The sequence below is a fragment of the Zingiber officinale genome, chromosome 7A (assembly GCF_018446385.1).
Source record: "Zingiber officinale cultivar Zhangliang chromosome 7A, Zo_v1.1, whole genome shotgun sequence".
Classification (NCBI taxonomy): Eukaryota; Viridiplantae; Streptophyta; class Magnoliopsida; order Zingiberales; family Zingiberaceae; genus Zingiber; species Zingiber officinale.
In genome coordinates, this window is record NC_055998.1 from 137,743,399 (window position 1) to 137,764,153 (window position 20,755).

The window sequence follows — 20,755 nt, forward strand, 5'->3', positions numbered from 1 at the left end:
CACAAGTTAGTATGAACAAGATCAAATTTATTAAGTGCACGAGAGTTTGATAAAGCAAAAGACAGTTTATGGCTCTTAGCCAATTGACAGGAATTACCAAAATCAAGAGAAATAGACTTGTTCATAGAGACATTACAAGACCTTAAAACTTGATTAACAACTTCAAAAGACGGATGACCAAGACACTTGTGCCACAGATTCGGATCAAAGGACATAGCAACATGAACTTGAAAAAGACTCGAAGGCAATGTAGAAGATGAAGCAAAAGACGATGCGGGAGGGCAGACTCTATAAAGACCACAATCAAGGATTCCCCGAAGAATGACTTTGTGTGTGACCTGATCCTTAACCAAGAAAAATGTGGAATGAAACTCTACATAAGTTTTATTATCAAGACACAAGCGAGAAACACTAATGAGATTTTTAGACATGACAAGAGTATCGAAAATATTAGACAACTAGATAGATTTAGAATAGGCAGGTAAAATTGAATTGTCAATATGTGAAATAATAATGTTCTTACCATCACCAACTGTCACATGCTGAGCGCCAGTAAAAGGAGTGGCAGAATCTAGCATATTCATATATGGGGTAAAGTGATGAGTTGCTCTTGAATCCATGTACCAATTAGGATCTCCCACTGTATCAACCGTCACAATGAAACCAAACATAGCTGAGCTAGTGGCAGATGAAGACATATCAGTGGTAATAAAATTATTGAAAGCCTTTGGTTGAGAAAGCGCTGGTTGATAATTAAGATTTGTCCTATGATAGCAAATATTTGCAATGTGCTCGAGTTTGAGACAAATTTGACAACGTGGTTTTGAGGCATGAGTGGTCTGATTCTATTGAGGTTTCCATTGGTTGTAAAAATTTGTAGTTGAAGGCTTGCTGAGAAGACCATTTGGAGAGGTGTAAGGTGTAGGGAATTTGGACTCAGGAGTATTTGGAAAGCTTAATGGTGTGGAGACTTGATGCTGTCTAGGATGAGGGTGGTTTTTTGTCGTAGACAAATGAGCTATATTGGTTTGAAGAGAGCTCAATTGATTTGCATAATCTTACCGTTCTAATCTGTATTCGTAGCTGAACAATAAGCTATGCACTTCTTCAATGGAGGGTCGGTCGCCACGATTTTGTATAGAAGTTACAAAAGCATTGTAATCCCTCCTAAGACCAGCCAATAGATATAACAAATGATCATTGTAAGAAACATGTTCTCCAATGGAAGTAAGATTGTTGGAAATACATTTTAATTTTTGAATATATTCTGTTGCCGAGAGACCGTCTTTCTTCAGATTTTGCAATATACTTCTTAATTCTGCCACACGAGCAAATGATGAGGTAGAATAAATCTAATCGAGAGTTAGACAAATATCGTGTGTTGTTGAATACCCAACAATATGAGTTAAGAGACCTTCAGTCAACGATGAGTAAATCCAACTCATTATCAGGTGATTGTAGCGTTGTCAACTGGTATACTCAACATTTACAACCAAATTGTTGGGATTAAGAAATTTGGGAGGGCAAGGACGAGTCCCATCTATAAACTCCTCTAATCCATTAGCAATCGCAATATTCAAGAACTGATTTTTCCAAATCCAATAGTTGTTTTCGTCTAACTTCACAGAAAGAGGTTGATTCATCGAAGGAAGTGTTGGAAGAGGGTTGAGAGTAGATTGAACGATAGGAATCTGCTGAGTAGAAACTGTAGTTTGATGAATCATACCCGGATTTGTTTGTGTGGTTGATGATGTTGGAGAAACAACCGAGTTTGCCGACGGCGGCGGTAGCTCTGATACCATGATGAACTTTCTGTGAGAAGTGCGAAGAAGAACAAAGGCAAAGAAGAAAAGACGGCGGAGTAAAGAATCAGAATTATTATTAAGATTAGGTTTTTGTTGTACATCCCTCAACATATACATATACCATAGGTATATAATAATACACGTGGCAACTTAAGTGAACAAAAGAATAAAAACTAATATAATACTTATTCTAAACTTTATTATCACTCATGTACTAACCACTAGACCGTCCCGAGAGGACACCTACATTTCTACTCTAGTACTTATAACTCATGATCATTAGATGATGATGAGTCACTCCCTGAATTAAAATAATCTCTCCTTTTCAAAGTTGGAGAAATATATAGTTCTTTTTACAATATGAGAACGAAATAAAAGAAAAAACTAAAGCAATTCAAAACACTATAAATAAACCTGAGTGAAGTTCTCCCTCATCCAAGTTGTTTATAACACTTTGAAAAGAAACCACACAAGAAAGAACACAATAATAATCGTAGATGTCATGTTATTTGAAGAGGCTTCGCTCTCTATTTATAAAGTGTGTACTCACAACTAGTGGACTCAATTTTCCTTGACTGAGTGGAAGATGCAAAGAGAGAAACCATTGGCGAGTGGATCCAAAATGAAAGTCGTAGGTTTAATTTGCATATTTGACGAAGATAGGATAGGAGGAGATTATGAGCATCGGTTGGTGTTTTATCAATGGATAGCACCAGGGGCGAAGCCAAGGGGTAGGATATTATTATTTTGGAATTGGCCATACCTTCTGGCTTAGAACAAAATTTTAATATGTTTGGCAAAGTCTCTTATGATCATGTTGAAATTAGGACAAAGATAAATTATGCCTAAGTTATTAGTCATATCAACTTCTATGATGCATATGACTGTTTTTTCTTTGTCAGAAAAATGGGAGTCATACAAGAATAACAAGACTTTTCCTCCTACTCTTGTTCTTGTTAGGCCTCTAAGTTCAAACACTATCAATCCTAAGTATATATAATTATGTCTTCTGGTTATAAAGTGTACTCTTCAGTCATTAGGCCAAGTCTTCTTCTCCTCTATTTAGAAGATGAAGTGGTTTTGTTCTATGATATCTAAAAACAAAAGTACTAAATGAAACTATCCCCTATCCATACAAATGTCTAGGATTGAGTGTGTTTAACTATTTGTTGGGGAATACAGTTAAATCTTTATCTAAATGTATAAGTTCTTCTAATCTATGATTAAAAAAACTATTTCTTCTGATCATAATATTATATAGCCAAGTAGTATGGATTTTTGCTTGCCTTCCTCTTATTGTTTGCAAAGGACCAGTTAAAGATTCTGTTTGAGTTCGTGCAAGACTCATTTTGACGAAGCAGGGTTGTAAGTGAGAAATGAGTAAGTTTTTGGGGATCTTCTAGTAACTATGTTTCCGGTAGATAACTTGCTAAAGTCTTTGTTTATGTTGCAAGAGCTTCTTGCCAATCTGTGGAATGACTAGTCCCTTCTATTTATTTTTCTATTAATAATAACTGATTTTCTAAAGTGTTAATTTATGATGAAGAGAAGTTAATAGAACTATTATAGTGTTGTTTTGCAGGGGTTTATATCTGATCACTTTTTTCCAGCCAAATCAACTCTATAATATCCTTCATCATTATTTGTTTTAGAATATTGTTATGTATATTCTAAAGCTTCATCATAATGAGTATTTCCAAACTGAATTTTGTTCATTTATACTTGATTTCATCAAATATTTTATGAAGAGTTGTAAGTTCATCAATCTGCGTCTTATTACTAGTAATCAGTCCTTTGATTTGTAGTAAGATGGCTTTAGATTGGGTTTCCAAGTGTCTAAGTTTATTTTCATCAATTAATTTAGATAGGACTAGTAAGTACTGTTTTGTAGGAATACTATCTAATCTTAAAGTTATTTTTAAAGACTCTTGAGCTTCTTTAAGATAGTCTAGATTCCTCTGAATATCAACTAAGTACAGACTATTAATTCTTTGGTCTAAGATTCGGAAGATGTTTTTTTGCTAGAGTTCCAAAGAGCTTCCTAAACTTATAAGTAGAACTGTAATAAAGTTTAAGCCAGAGTTATAAGTATGTAGACAATGAGTATGAGATTTAGTTCTAAAATAGCAACTATGTTGTCTATTCTGATCTAAAGTAATTATCTTTCTTGATGGGTGTTGTAACGCGAAATCTAAATAGTCTAGTTTTCTATTCTCTCGTGGAGAGCTAGAAGTCATCAACTCAAGGTTCTAAGGAATGATCAAGTTTCGATACCAAGATTTAAAATTTCACATCTAAAATTACACATCCTGCCCCAATGGCAGGCAGTGTCTAAGTTTCTCAATAGCTGAGAGTTAAGTGTGTAAGCTTATCGCCATTGGCAACCGGCAAGTAGTGACTAAGTTTCTCAATAGCTGAGAGTTTGTGTCCAAGCTTATCATCATTGGCATCCTATTATGGTTGTTAGTAGAACTACATAATTAGAGGTATTATGAGAGGTTTTCTAATGTTTAAGAGGGGCCAAAGAAATAAGGCTGACAGCTTACCCCAGATTTCCTAAACCTTCTCTAATTAAGGTTTGTTTGTATTCAATTGGTGTTTAGAAAGCAATCTTGCTTAGAAAGAAATTCAGAGATATGAATCTAGGCACTTCAGAAGGATACCATTTCCTAATTTTCTTCTCACTAATGAGTCTCACTTGTTAGGGAGCAACAAGAACAATACTGCCTTGTTTTTCATACTCTACCTGGTGTTTTCAGAACTTACAATGGGTTTTCCTTCTCCTGTACTGCCTTACTGTAGCCCACACAAGTTGTACTAGTATTGAAAAACTTGGTGATTCCGTACCCTCCCTTAGATAATTACCTTTCTACATAGTATACTTGGCCCTTAGATAGTTACCTTTCTACATAGTACTGAGGATTCTCGAAGAAAACTAGGAGAAGGCAAAGTCGTTCCTAGGCGTAGAAATGTTATTAAACATTCATAGAAACTTACAGAATACTAGGAAATTATAGAATAGGAAATTACAAAAACTAAAAGCTTACAGAGGAATATGGTGGATTTAATTTATACGTTTTTCATTTTCATTTTCATTTTCATTTTCTGAAAAACGCACATTTTCTAGAAAATAGAAAATGACTTTTAGTCATTCTTTATTTTTTCTAAAAAATACTATCTATTTATTTAGAAAACATACATGGAAAATACAAATCAAACACCATTTTTCAGAAATACATATTTTTCAGAAAATAAAAATAGAAAACACATAAACCAAATGCATCAGAAGTTTTTTGGATTGCTACTTCTCCTCTATCTCCTCTTCTCTCTCTTCTTCTATTTCAATTCTAATGACTAGACCAAGAACAATCAACAACTAAATCCTGACATTCACTTCATTTCATGAGATGATAATGCAAAAACTGACAACAATAATGATGAATAAATGAACGAACAAATAAAATAAAATAAAATAAAATGAAAAAGGAAAGAAATCTGATTACGAGCATGCTATAATTTCCTATATTGTGAAAAATGAAAGAGGACAAGGACAATATGATGATATACATGAGAATGATGTTTAACGTGTGGACCGTCTCTTCATTACAAAACAGCAAAATGTATAAACAATCACAAAAGTAGTTGTAATTACAACCAAGTGGGAGCAGTTTGCAGGAGAAAAATCTTTGAAAATCTGCCGGTACAAGAAATAGAATATGTATGATAGCACCTACGATGTAAGACTGGACGTCTTGGCTGCAAGATGAAGTAGTGCCCGCCTATGATAAAGAGTGCGGAGTTTTTTGTACTTTTGGATAAATGTTGGAAGATCTATCTCCTTCTTGAGGAGCTGTCGGTGTATCACCTCTGATTCCTCATCCACTTCATTCATTCCCTCTATAAGAGAAATAGAGGACAGTCATTGTTTTGCATAGGATAGAATAAGTTCAAATGGAAAACAAGAAAACTAGTCAATTAATAGATGATGGCATGTGATCCATCAAATTGTTTAATGCCTAATAACTTCCATGAGTTGATAGCTGTTATTAAAGTGGTGCGACTAAGTAAATAACAAGATGAGTTGATGTTGTATCAAAATTGCTGATAGATCTTCCAATATGATTGTACACCTCCAAGATCATGTCTTATAAATTAGAGGGATGTGGAGTTAGACATAATGCTCATCAAAAGTAATTACAATCTGGAAATAAACTGTGACTGAAATATAGCTTGAAGTGGTACATCAATCCTGAAATGCCACAGCACAGAATGAGACTGAGCATGTTGGTAATAATAGCAATTATCTTTTTTCAACAAGAGGGAGAAAAGATGGTTGATTATCTTCTATTAGTACTCCATGATGGACTGAATGCAAATGTTGTCTCAAAAGTACAACTAATACAATCTCTTGTATCACATACTATATCAACTAAGTTCAAATTTAGTATCATACAGTCATGTAGGCATTGCACTGAGGCCTTTCATCAAAAAATCATCAGGTACCCTAAGGTACTTAGCTGACCTCATAGATGTTTATATGTGAATCTCATTCCATTGTCAATTAAGAGTTCCTTAGTGAAGTTAAGTATATGAACTTAGATCTTACAAGTCTTAGGCACTATTTCAAACCATGACAGTTAAGTGGTTACCATGAAGCTTTTCCAGCAGTCCTGAGGGCGAACAACGTCTCAGAGTTTTTTCTTTTATCCTCTCTAGTTCAGTTAATTTCTCTTGAGCAGCTGCCAACTCAGATGTCCGGATAACAGTGCACTGCATGTGAATTAAATTTAGACAGGAAAAGAGGAAACTAACAATAGTACAGTGTGCATATATAAAATTTAGACAAGCAGGGAAAAAAAGGAGCCTAAAAAAGATTATGCAACAAAACTAGTAACAAAAAATATACGTAAATGAAGATTTACTATAATTAGATTATGGATCATTTATAAATATATACCAACCATAGGGATGTAAATATAAAATAACAATAATGAGATATGTATATATATAATAATAATAATAATAATTTGACCTACTCTGACACGGTACAGAGCCTATACAAATCACCACTCATTTCTCTCTCTCATCGAATTATCTTCCCTGTTGTCATGCCAGCAACATCTCCTGAGACCAGTGCTTTTTTATCTCCACCGCACCCACATTCTTAGTCGCTCAAAGTGCATGGAAAGGCAATAATCTCCACCGCACCCACATTTCTCTCTCTCTCTCATCGATTTTTGCTGTAGTGTCATTAATTTCTCCTGTTCCTGAAGACAGATCAGTATTGTTCTTCAAGCAGCCTTTAACTTTCATGTTTCGAGTGTTATTTGCTGAAATTCCAGCTATCTTAAATCCCAGAGATGTCACACTCTTGGGCTAACTCACAATCAATCCAGTCTACAACCAACGTTTGTAAAATCGTAATCTGGATCGTAGGATTGTACAATCGTACCGAAAATCCTAAATCGATCCGGATCAGCTTGGGATCGAATTTTGCAATGGAATCGGAATAATATGGTTAGAATCGTATAAAATCGGACAGAAATTGCCAACATATGAAGTTGCAAACAATTCTCCTCTGATCGTCCTCGTCAACGGAACCATGCATCCTCGTCCCCTGACAATGTCCTCGTCGACGAGCAGTGACAGTGGAGGAGGCGATGTCGGTGGTTTGCAGAGGGGACGCACGAACTTGGGATGCTAGCTTCTCGCGGTAGGGACGGTCTCACGGCCTACTGGACTGCGGAAGTGTCGACCAGTGGTTGGAAGTGATGGTGCTCGCAATGGGAAGCATCGACCACTGGCTAGGCCTGGCAGCGACGATGCAAGGGCGGGTGAGGACAGCAATGGGGACGAGGGTAACGAGGGACGCTGGGAAGCAAAATGAAGAGGGATGTATAGAATTAATTAATTCAATCAACTCATAATTTAAATAGACTTTCTTAAATCCTAATCGAATTATCCTATTAAAATATATATCAATTTATTTTTTTAAAAAAGGCAGCCGGTGCACGAAGCTCCCGCTATGCGGGATCCCAGAAAAGGATCCATTGTACGCGGTCTTATCCTGCTTTTTGCAAGAGGTTTTTTCCATATATCAATTTATTTTAAATTTTAAAAATTATAAATAAATTATATTTATTTATTATATATATTATCAACTCATCAATATCATTAACAATATTATTATTTTATTTTATTTTAAAAAGAATTTTAATCAAATAACAATTTGATCGTTGTATCAAATATTAAATTAAATTTTAAGAGTTTTTGGTACGATTTTATAATTCTACGATTTGATTTCGATCGATATCCCAAATCGATCAGGTGTAGAATTGCAATCCTACAAACTATGTCTACAACCTTTCAAAGTTTGCAAGCTCCATAAGGATCACTACAACCAAGTTAAATGAACAACATTTATGCATGTTGAGCTTGCTGCTTTCCAGGTATGATTTACAAGTCAAGGTCAATTGGATCACCTAACAACGAGGGACGCATTTATTCTTGAACCAAACCAAGCCATGTGGACAAGGATTGACGGATAATTGCTTACTTTTCTATAGCAAATAATTGATCCTCGTTTCATTTTCTGTCATGTAACATGAACACAAACATAGTACCTTCACACCCAGTATATCTCATTCTGTCGAGGTGATTGGAAATAGAATTCAACTTCGTCAATCTAATAAAAGAATGACTACCCATATTGGTCGAGTCATGCAATTTTTCTATGGATTTGAAAATTTTATTTTACTTGAGCTAGTTAGAAGCTTGAGTTATGCAGGATTGCATTGATAAGCTGTTTGTTATTACATTTCTTGTTCCTTTACACTGCATTCTGAACTTGAACTAGTAAACATTCAGTCTCAAGCAAACATTTATTTCCTCATTGTTGGATACTTGTACCAATATTGTCCTATCTTTTATCTCCAAGTAAAGACAAATAATCTTTCAGATCAATTAAGTTAATCTTTTCTAGCTACTTTTGCATGTAAAACAGGAATCGCCAGTGTTCTCATAAGATACGACATGCCTTTTTATCCCTGTAGCTTTCAGTTTGTTTAACTTATTCTTTTCCACCAGATCATCTATATCAATGTCCCTGACACAGAGGTGCTTTCTAGTTCCTATTCCTACTCAGTCATCTGTCTTACCACCTTACACAGTAGAGCTACCAGCGCCAAAATCATAGTCACTACAGGTTCAAAGCAGAAGGTCAAGAGGAGCATATTCCAACCACTCCGGGAGAATCTTCTGATCACAACGCCAACTACAGTCTTAGATCCAATCACTCATTTGAACTTTACCTTTGCTCCCTATAAAAATATTGAAAAAAGTACTTCACATCGTCTTTTTTGTTAACTCTGTTATGTTTCTTTGTCACCTAGTGATTATGGGTTTGTTTCTATGTTAGCTTCACATGTCATCTCTAAGATTATTAAGACGTGCTTTCTGATCCCAAATGGAGGTAGACTAAGATAGATGAGATAACAACTATAAGGGATGAGCCAGCCCTGCAGCTAATAACTCACTCCAGTTTGATTCTTCCTCTAGTCGTAATGTTTAATGACCACATTATCAGTTGAATATGGAAACAAACTCCTTTTTTCATGGTAATCTTGATGGAGAAATAGACAGAAAACCTCCTACGTTGCTAACAAGTAAGCTAATCATGTGCCTTGCATGCGCTACTATTGCTGGGCAAACTCATAATTTACCTCCCTTTCAGACAATGGGAGACCATCCTATAGGGATCGCCGAGGTAACGGTTTCACTTTTTGCTGCCAAAGTAAGCTAATCATGTGTGTAAATAAAAGAAGTCTCCTTATGCATTATACCAACCTCCTACGACAAGTATTGTAAATTCAGCTCTGCGCCCATCTTCAATTTAGGATAGGTGTCAGATCACTCAGTATTTCATTTTACCTCAGTCATGGAAGCTTATCCTTCTTATTTTATTGTTTATGTAAATAATATCATTGTTACTAATGATTATTCTGAAATCAGCACTTCCAAGCCAAGGATCTAGGTAAAATCTTAAACCCTTCTTTGCCATAGAGATTGATCATTCAACAAAAATATGTGCTTGAGATATCCTCAAAAAGATTACACTAGGAGCAAAGTCAATCGACATTCCCATAGATTTCAATGTTCAGAGGCAAAAAGTTGGGTAAAAATCGAAAGGGCTCCCCCTTCTCGGTAAAAAGGGCACCTTTGTTCAAAAAATATCAAAACAATGCCCCACCATAATTTTCATCCCAATAATATTCTCATCCTAGCATTGTTATAGCAGTTATGGTCATAACTACTATGTGTTTAAGTAAATCAGCTCAACTTTTTTTAAAATTACTAAACATAAAGCATTGTTATGTCAAAATACTCTTTACCAAGCCGGCCAAAATTGCTCAAATTTAATCAAAATAGTTTTTACACTATTGTAGCATTTATATCCATAGGTGCTATAATTTTTTCGCAGTATTATAATGTTATAATGATAATTGCTACAACTTATAACAGACATAACTGCCATAATGTGGAGCAAGTAGTCGAAGCTATGATCATAGCAAAATTGTTCCAACTTCATCAAAATTACAATAAATGAAACACTTTTATATCAATATATTCTTTATCGACTTGGTCAAAATTGTTCAAACTTGATCAACATAACTCCAAGTTAATCGAAACCGCTTTAACATTGTTGTAGCAGTTATGGCCATAGTTGCTACAACTTGTGTAAAGCGATTTTAATCAAGTTTAAGCGATTTTGATCAACTTTAACCAATTTTAAGCAAGTTGATGAATAATATTTTGATATAGAAGTGTTTCATGTATTGAAATTTTTACCAAGTTTAAGAAATTTTACTCTATATTGTAGTCATAGCTGCTACAAAATTGAATAAGACTATTTTCAGGATGAAAAATATAGTATAGCATTGTTTTGATAGTTTAAAAATAAAAAGATATCTTTATGACGAAAACGATAATAAGAGGTTCCCTTTTGATTTTTACCCTCAAAAGTTGTTTGATCTAGGAAGTATTGGTTGAAAAATATAATTACCAAAACCTATTACCTCATCTGCTACAAGAGTGATAAGTCAATTTCTAAAAAAAATAAAACATGCCACAATCACTGAGAGGTAGCTCTAAAAATATTGTGATACATTAAAAATGTTTCAGAAAAAGATATCTTACATAACAACCATGATCATCTCCTAATTGTAGGTTATAGTAGCGTGGGAAAGGGCAAACTCTCTACCAGATAGGAGATCCTCATAATGTTATGTTCTTGTAGGAGGCAATCTGGTACCTTAAAGAAAGGTAAAATGTAGTTGATTGCATCTAGGCCAAATGAAGCATCAAGATGCAAGGATATGGCTTTAGCTACAAATGAGCTTACCAACCCAAATAGTTAATTTGATCATTAAGTTAGGCAATCTTTGTGCTGAGCCAATGAAACTAAATTTTGATGATCAAGGCATCAAGTTATCATATTATTGTTTCCAACAAAACACAAAGACTGAATTATCAATTTATTAGTCCTATCACCTTATTTATTAATTTTAATAATCTTTTAAGCTATTGAAAACCCAATTGTAAATAGACTAGAACTTGTAAATAAACAATGGACAAAATTCAAAAGGACACCCCTAATTATTTGAATCGTCAAAAGGACGTCCCTTGTTTTTAAAAGTGAAAAGGATGCCCCGCCTTATTTCTCGTACAAAAAATGCTCTTATTCCAACATTGTTGTAGCAAACACGGAATAGCTGCTACGTGTAAAAATAAACCTATTCAACTCGGCCAAAAAATCTAGATATAGAGCACTTTTATATTAAAAAAAAACTTTTTATAAACTTGATCAAAATTGTTTAAATTCAATCAAAATCAGTTTTAAATGGTCGAAATCATTGTAAAATTGTTGTAGCAGCCAACTAATTGCTGCTACAACAATTGTAGGAGCCATTTAAAGTGTTTTTGACCTTTTTAAGTGACTTTGATCAAGATTAAGCAATATCGACCAAGTTGGTATTGATTTTTTTATATATAAAAGTGTTTTATGTATAATATTTTCGACCAAATTAAACTTAAAAAAAACTAATTTTACACATTGTCGTAGCTACTCTATCATTATTATAACAGTGTTGGAATAAGGGAATGTTCGGTACGAGAAATATGGTGGGGCGTCCTTTTGACTTTTTAAAAGCAAAGGGCGCCCTTTTGACAATTCGAATAATTAGGAGCGCCAATTTGATTTTTGTCATATGCATTTATAGGAATGTAAATGTAAAATAACAATAAGGTAATGTAATGTATATAAGATAAAAGGAACAACCTACGGAGTAATGCTCATAATTTTCCTTGCTCAAATATGAACAGCAGAAAAACACCAAATTGCCTATTTATTCACACAAGATTAATGTGCAATAAACACACACACAAACATACAAGCAAAGAAAGTGAAACAAAACTAATAGATGTAAAAGAAAAGACACCAAAGCTAACCTGGTTCCTAAGCTCCAAGATTTGAGGTTCCTTTTCTAAGTTCTCCTCTGCAAAGTTTGCTTTTCTCGTGAAATAATGTCAAGAAACAATGCACCATATAGTAGACAAGATTGTTTACTTACTAGCAAGTTGCAATGTCTCCTTCTGAAGTTCATCTCTTAGCTGACAGAAAAAAGGAGAAAATTCATCATTAATTGTGCTGAAGTGCCTGAACTATAGCTAGATAATTTAGTTCTGGTCATAATGGTTGTTATGACCAACAAACTAATATGTTAAGCAGGAAAAAACAAATTTTATAAGAACAAATCTTGTCTGTACCTACTAGTGTTTATTTTAGCATTAATTATTAGCTGAAATAATTGCACTAATAAGCATGAGAAGTGTAGGGATTCTGTAGGCATCATTGAAGAATCACCTCTCAATCCTCCAAGATGTTACTGGATGTGGGAATAACCAGCCAGATAATATATTTTTTTATTTGACAAAGGATTGATAATAGGTGACCAGCATCTCTACATGATTTCTTAAATAAATAAAAAAAAAAGGCAGTCCAATACACGAAGCTCCCGCTATGCGGGGTCCCGGGGAAAGATCCATTGTACGCACTCTTACTCTGCTTTTTGCAAGAGGTTGTTTCCAGGATTCGAATCAATGACCTTTTGGTCACAAAGCAACAACTTTACCGTTGCGCCAAGGCTCCCCTTCTACATGATTTCTTAAATAAAACAAGGAAAATAAAAAATTAGAACCAAATGCTGTGTTTCCACTTGAAGGACACCTGATATGCAATGAGTTTCTTAAGAATCCGTCAACTATTCAATAGGACAACGTAAAAGAAATAAGGTTCCTCAAACATCAATTCAAACTCATTGAAAGACAGCTAAAATCATTTTATTAGAAAGAGTCTTATTCATCCTCGTGTACCAATAACCTTAGACCACTATTTACATGTGTATGGTAAAACAAATAATTATTATTGGAAAGCAAATAAGAAATCTCTTGGACTAAGGCATATTGCCTAAACAGAAGGAAACAATATAAGTGCAGCCAACCTAAACAGTTTACATATCCACGACATTCCTTTTTTTAAGGAAAAAATACCATGTATTAATGGTTCAAGTGCCATGAGATAGGGAGTGTTGTTGTTGTCACTATATACCACTAGGCAACCTTCACGTGCAGAGTGCTATCAACTTTTGGGGATTATACAATATGCACAATTATTAGTACAAAAATGCCAATTTTTTTTTTTAAAAAAATCATCTCACTATCTCTCAAATTTCGAAGAGGCACAAATCATGCAAATCAATTGAAGATTAATTCAACAAAAGTGATAAAGAAAGCAAGCATACATTGATTGACTATTAAAATGGTATAAAGCAGAAGAAACCAAAGAGCATAAAGAGAAAGTAGGGTTACATTACTAAAAAGAATAACAAGAAGATATAAACCAAAGAGCATAAACACAAAGGACACTCTTCTCAAACTTACATTATTCTGAATTTTTACTAGGTCAAGAGAATTAAAAAAGGTAGCATATGCTTCCTTGTCTGTTAAAAGCTTTCTCAATTCATCAACACTGCAAAAGACACAGGCAATGATGAAAATAATAATATCAATGTTGGCAAGCATTAAGCTAAGCATTTCTAATGAATTATCTTAATTATCCATGGTATCCATCAAAAAGCCAATGGTAAAGTGAGTTGAAGGATTTGGTTTAATGTCATATAAGCAATAGTATAAGTCAAGATTAAGTGACAATTTGTAATGTTTTTGTTGCCCTGCTTCAACTTTATCCTTCTCCTATCTTTTCTTTAAAGGAGAAAATGAATATTTCTTAAAAGGAGAGTCAATAACATTGAATTTGTAAAAGATGCTTACCAAGAATATCAACTGTCATGCTCCACGTCCTCAGACCAATTCAAACCAAAACAGTTATAAAAGAAGTAGGCTTCCATGCCAAATTACTAATGAGCTCACAAGCCAGACCACAAATAAAGGAAACTACATCTCTTGAAGGAAGACGATAGGCTAGAGTTCTATTATCTTCATGGAAGTGTGTGTTGTAAGAGGCTTCTAGCAGGAGATGGTACTAGGTAACGCCAAAGGTACAAAAATTCATCTTCACATGATGGATCAGCTAAGATCATAGCACTGTTAACATCCCACTGAAGGTAGGTTGTGGAGAAAAGAGTGAGCATAGGCGGTTCTACTTTCTCTTGATCTAGTAGAACTGCATTCGGGAGATGACAGTGGATGGTGGATAACAAGAAGCTGGAAAAAGGCCTAGGGAAGGTGAGAGGACATGCTAGTATATCAAGACTGTGTTAAAAAGACCTAAGAGACAATCTGCTTTGACATCAAGTCCACAATAACAAACTACTATTACATTTTGTTAAAAAGGAGGAATAGTTATGCCAATATATAAGGTAGAAACATAATGTTATGGACTGATATCGACATCAAAAGGAAACAGGTGTCAGCTCACCGATTTATCTCAATTTGTAGGCTCGTTGAAGATTAATTAACCAATCTCGAAACACAAAAAGAACAAAGAATAGTTAAAACACACTTTGACATTGCGGTCTTAGTTCAAGCTTCGCAAGCTTTTAAATAAACATTTTGCAAAGTGATCTAAAATATTATCATCAAGGCTGCATTTGCATGGATGGAAAGTCAGTATGGAGAAGAGACAGGCTCATGAAATTCCATATAGAACTTCAGCATTATCTACATTTTTTGTTCGCTTTCCCTCTTCATATTTCCCATCCAAGCAAAGAGTCTAAGTGAACTAAATATATATATCTAATTTACAATTTGGTTTTTATGCAGTCTGAACCTAAATTCAAGAACTAACTACTCCAACATTGTTAACAATACTCAAACAAAAAACTTGGCAGACCCCTGTTATAGTACCATGTGTAAATAGCACATAGAGACTAACAGAGAAATAACACCATGTGGGACAACTATCTAGCATAGTCCATATAAGTAAATAATGTTTTAAATAAAGTAACCATGAGGAGTTGAGCACCTTTTATTCTTCAACTGAGCAATTATACCAGCAGCCTCAGTAGGTGATGGCTGCCCATGTGATGATGACTGGGGGTGACTGTAAGTCCTTTGACGAGCACTACCACCAAAAGAATCGCTTGGAATTGAAGCTTGTGAAGATGAATTTACCGATGGAGGATACCTAGATTGTGTTGGAGTTTCTTGGAAATTTGACTGAGGTGGTGGCGGTTGAGCACCCCTGAAACAAATTTAGGAAACTTCAATAACAGAAACATCGTACTAAAGCACTATGTTTGGGCATGTTTCTAATAGATGCTAATACCAAAGAATATCAACTACAATTACTCTGTATGTAAAATTTAGATAATATTTTTTTCATCAAATTTCTACAAACTAATACGGATCAGCTCTTAGACATACTAAACATGTGCATCTAAGTACAGTGTTGACTTGAATTGATATCAAGAAGTAGAAAGCAGAAACTCAAAAAGACAATAACATGGAGAGAATTAAACAAATAGGTACAATGCAATTTTTTTCAAGTTTAAAGCATCATTCATATAAAAATTTCAATGTTTAGACGAAATGATACAATTTAGGTACAGTATCATGCCAGCACAATTTAATGCCTGTCAAGATCAACTACAATAAATTTTAATCCTTTGATCATCATCCATTTATCTTGTTTACTTCAAAATATAAGTTTATAGCAATTCAGATTTTAAAAGTCAATTGAATTAAAATTTTATTGCAACAAGTTATAAAAATATAACAAAGATATCAACTTATGATTATATCTTACTAATATCAACTAGTGATTATAGCTTCTTGATATGAAAATAAGTATTGTGCATCGAACAAGAGCATTAATTTTTGTGACATTCTCATGAGTCAATTTATAATTTTTCAATATGCATATTAAACAATATTATTAAAGCATTTGGTATTAGGATTGATTTATCCAAATTAGAGATCACAATGGGTACTGCAATTACTAGGTATCCATAGGTACCCAACTTAACGGATCAGCTTCAAGTATTCATTTATTGCTGCAGGTCAAGTTCATATATTAATGACCAACAGAACTTGTTGGGGGTCTAGTTCAGGATTTATAGGATGAGTGGGCTAGTCATTTACTAATCGGTTTACAAGTATTCATCGTCATCCCCATTCCACATGATTATAAATATATCACAGTTAACCAATAGAAGTTAAGCTTGGGTTGATCCAACTAGAATTCGAGCAGGCACCAAGATAGAATATCAATGTATATACATATATTTCTCCGACTCAGGTATAACTAGTATTTATTATCATTGGTGCCCGATTAGTGTTTTCTCTCTTCCTATCCCATCTCTTTTTATATTATTCCATTTCCCTATGATTAGCAAACAAAATCAAAAGAAGGTAGAACAGTGAGTCGATCCCACAAAGGGAGGGTGACAAGTCGATCTTGAAACCATGGAGTATCTTGTAAATGTCATGAGGATTCGAGAAGTATAAACTGCAAGGTTATGTACAAGCAAACCATGGCAATACGTTTTGACCAATAAACACTTTGTTAATAAATATTCCCCTTTCTTAATTGAAACATGTATAAGGATGAGTTTATGTTTGGAAATATTCTTACATTCTTGAATGAATGATTCTCCAATCATCTTCTAATAATTCATAAAGTAATCCTTCCCCCTTTTCCAATGAAGCTTATGATAGTAGAAGTTGGGAGCACATTTGGATATGACATCGAGTAAAACACTCACACTAAAGTGGCATCTCCAAAGTTAGTAATAACTTTTGATTCAACTCGGTTCTGTATACAACTTGCAATTGCTTGCCAAGATCAGTACTAATCCTTCTATTTGAGAAGTAGACATAATTCCATAAGAGTAGTAGCAATAAGGAAATTTTCCTATTCCTATTTCAGTGGATTTCAGACAATTATTAGCTGAGGCAAGCATTAGTGGATTAGTCTCAGTTGGTACCACTGAAATCGATTGGCACGAGTGGCATGGTGACTTTATCTGTGTGAAGACATAGTATCACTATTAGTTAACGATTGAAATGATACTTTTAGGCTGTGTCGATTGATACCAATCGACACTTGAAACTACTTTTTCACTTATAGAAGGTTTTAAGTGAAAGACTAAATATTTGTTTCAAACATTAGTCAAGTCAAGCAATACTATTCTGCTAGCTCAAGAATACCATGTTATATATTGTAACATCATTGCAGTGGACTACTGAAACTAGCAATATGAAGTATTGTCCATACGAGGCTATTTCTTCATTAGAAGGAGCATGTTCCTGAAATTCATAGATTGGACACCTGTGAGATAATTATGATTTCATTTTACAACAAAATTGCAACTTGAAGATTTTCAAGATAAGAAAATATAAAGAGATGAAATTCAAATGATAACTGCATCCAAAAGGGCTTTGCATCATAACAATCTCAACTCACCTAAAAATTGGAAACTTCCGATTCATTTTAGCAGCTCCTGGGATCTGCAAAGGAAATACAAGTTAAACTTCACGAAAGCAGAAAACAACGAGGAAGAAACAACTACTAACGTCCAAATTCAAAAAAAAATGAAAAAATAGCAACTAATGATTAAAGAATAACTGTTGATCTAAACTTTCTAAAAGTAGCTTGCCCCTCTATATCACACACAAAAGCAACAATGGGTTCATATTCATACCCAGCAGCTCATCCATACTGTAACTAAAGCTAAAGTTAATAAGAGATGTAGTTGTGCGTAGATTATATATATTTTTAGACATTGTTTTATGCACATCTACTTACATTTCAGGAGTATAATCTATATTTATTTTATCCTATTTCATGCTTCCAGTCCTTTTATTCGAAGAACTGCTCTCGTGTATTTTTGTTGACAGGGACGCGAATCGGAGCAAAATTGGAAGAAGGAGATCGAAATTGGAGACTTCACAGCCGGACACGGGCTCCCATGTCCAGTGGCATGGGTCATTCCAGGCTTGACCGGCCTGCCACGGTGCCAGTGCCCAGCGGCACGGACCATGCCCTGCTCAGCTGGCCTACCACGACCGTCCATGCCTCGTCAAATCCAAGCTCTCATGCCCGACACGAGCGCCCATGCCCAGCAACACGGCTCGTGTCGAGCGTTTGATTTCCTACACTATAAAAGGAGCTCTCTTCATTTGGATTGGGGATAGAGACAAGGGGACTTCGTCCTCCTTGGGAGAGGGTTTCCCCGGGAAACCCTAGAGCCATCATCTTCATCCACTCTGACGATTCGTCCACCTCCAACGCAAGGAATCACTTAAAAGACATTGAGAATCTTCTTCCTAAGGATTTCATACCTCTATTCTCTGGTTTGAATTGAATGAATGTTTTTATTGGTGTCTTTGGCTTGTAATTACCTTGCAATGGAGTAGTCTGCTTGATTCTAGGATATAAGGAGTAGCCCTTTTGATATGTGAACATATTTTTATTTAATCTACTGAGTTTGCATGTTTCTTGTTCGATGAAATGTGTGTTTATAGTCCGGATCTACCGTATTAACACGACATTGATGCCAAAAGTACAAGATTCGTATCCCACGAGAATTTGGGGATGAACCGAAAGGAAAATCAAACCCTCTAACCCGAAGACAACTGAGACACGGAGAGTCGGATACGAAAGTGCAACCCTGGTATGCCGCGAGGAACCCTAGGTCGTCATAGAGTCTAATGGATCAAACCTAATTCGTTGTCACGCAGTAGAAAAAGTGGTTAACTAAAGGTCGAGGGATCTAGTGACAAGGTCCCCCTAGGTTTCGATCTCTAGTTACGATCCTTCCGAAAGTAGACAATGATTAGGGTTGGTACGTCGTTGTAGTACCAAAAGTTCACATCGAATACCATAGGATGGTCTACCTACATAAAAACCCTTTGAGGATAGGAAACCAAACATAGATTAGGTGTTTACGATCATTTGGGTAAAACTGAAATCCTAGAATCACTTCACCCTTCACTCACTTCCTTGACTCAACCCTCTACTCTACCTCTCTCTCAATTCTCTCGTGCTCAGCTCTCTCACTCTCTCTCTCGTTCTCTCTTTCTCTCTTGTTCTTATGACCACACACCACCACAATCGTCTAGATAACTTGCTTTGCGAACTTAGTGCTATCAACCTGATGAATATTTGATGATTTTCATTTCTTAGATCAAGTTAGTCGCTGGTTTAGTAGTGATTGCTTTGATTAACATTAATTGATTAGCATATGAGTTACGTTAGACATTTTTCTTTTTGTCTTTAAATTATGCGTTCATGCCTTTTTATCAATCCAAAATTTGTTGGGCGTCTTGATTACTTTATATCTTCTATATCCATGTGTTATGCCATGATTTCTCCGTGTGTCTTGTGATTTTGTTGTTATTCTTTCAAGTGAGACTAAGAAATTTATTTCTATTCAAACATGGATCCATATTTTCGACAATTTAGAGGGTTCAATGAAACTTATAATTCCGGAACTGATCAAGTAGAGTATGCTTGTAGAGTTTGTGGCAGCTCATCTCATCCATCTTGTTTACACCACATCTTTCAACAAGTTAATATTGTGCCTCACCTCAACACTACAATCAGAATTGGATGGGTGATACAAATTTAGATTATAACTGCATACAAAGTGTTGAACAATTTTCTCAAACAAATTAGAGTCCGTCAAAATTTCAAGATGATTCATTGTTAGATGTGTTGGTTGCTACTGGGAATATCGTACTGGTTCCCCTGTACAAAAATTTTATACAAGTACTAACAACCTATTGTGTTCTTTAGAAATTAAATTAGGAACCGCAAACAGAACTTAACATTATTGATTCCAAATTTAACTTATCTGTTCTTAGAGGTTTAGACTTGGATCGCAAACGATACTTAATATTATTGATCCAAATCCACCCATGTTACAAATTCAATTAAATATTAATTTCAGAGATTGGCTTCCAGGTTAAACATGACAAGGCACTAGGCCTTCTTGGGTATGGGAGCATCCACCACTTCCTAGACAAAGCATTTCAACGAAATTTAATATTTAATTTCCTTATAGTAACCCTAGGTTTAACCAAAAGGAACAATCGAATCACAAGATCAAAAAAAAAAAAAATAAAAGAACACAAACTCGAATCACAAATTCGAAACCTAGAATCATATGTCTCTTGTGTTTGGTATTTCAAAATCTATACAAAGAAAACTAGTATGATGCGGAATAGAATTACTAGTTATACCTTTCTTTATAAGCAACAACCTCTTGATCTTCTATCGTATTCCTCTTCTTATCTCGGACGTCGTGTGGGCGACGATCTACCGAGATGAGTACCACCCAAGCTTCCTTCTTCTCCAAGTAAGTTTCGGCCACCACCACCAAACTCCAAGGGATGCTAGAAACAAAGCCTCCTATCTCTCCTTCTTCCTC

At 34.9% G+C, this 20,755-nt stretch overlaps 1 protein-coding gene across 2 annotated transcripts in view; it reads right to left on the bottom strand.

The window, feature by feature from the left end:
• Positions 1-5,379: 5,379 nt before the first annotated feature.
• The window catches only part of LOC122002782 (vacuolar protein-sorting-associated protein 37 homolog 1-like), a 28,928-nt gene continuing 13,552 nt past the window's right edge, over positions 5,380-20,755 (bottom strand). The window contains exons 3-10 of one of the 2 annotated variants that reach the window (XM_042558100.1): positions 17,788-17,831; positions 15,508-15,564; positions 15,346-15,444; positions 13,803-13,890; positions 12,434-12,473; positions 12,312-12,358; positions 6,455-6,575; positions 5,380-5,702 (exon numbers count right to left, since the gene is read on the bottom strand). In XM_042558100.1, coding sequence (XP_042414034.1) covers positions 5,536-5,702; positions 6,455-6,575; positions 12,312-12,358; positions 12,434-12,473; positions 13,803-13,890; positions 15,346-15,444; positions 15,508-15,564; positions 17,788-17,813 — 645 coding nt within the window. In that variant the 5' untranslated portion in view covers positions 17,814-17,831 and the 3' untranslated portion in view covers positions 5,380-5,535. Of the gene's footprint in view, positions 5,703-6,454; positions 6,576-12,311; positions 12,359-12,433; positions 12,474-13,802; positions 13,891-15,345; positions 15,565-17,787; positions 17,832-20,755 lie in introns of both variants that reach the window. The other variant, XM_042558098.1, reaches the window with a different exon arrangement.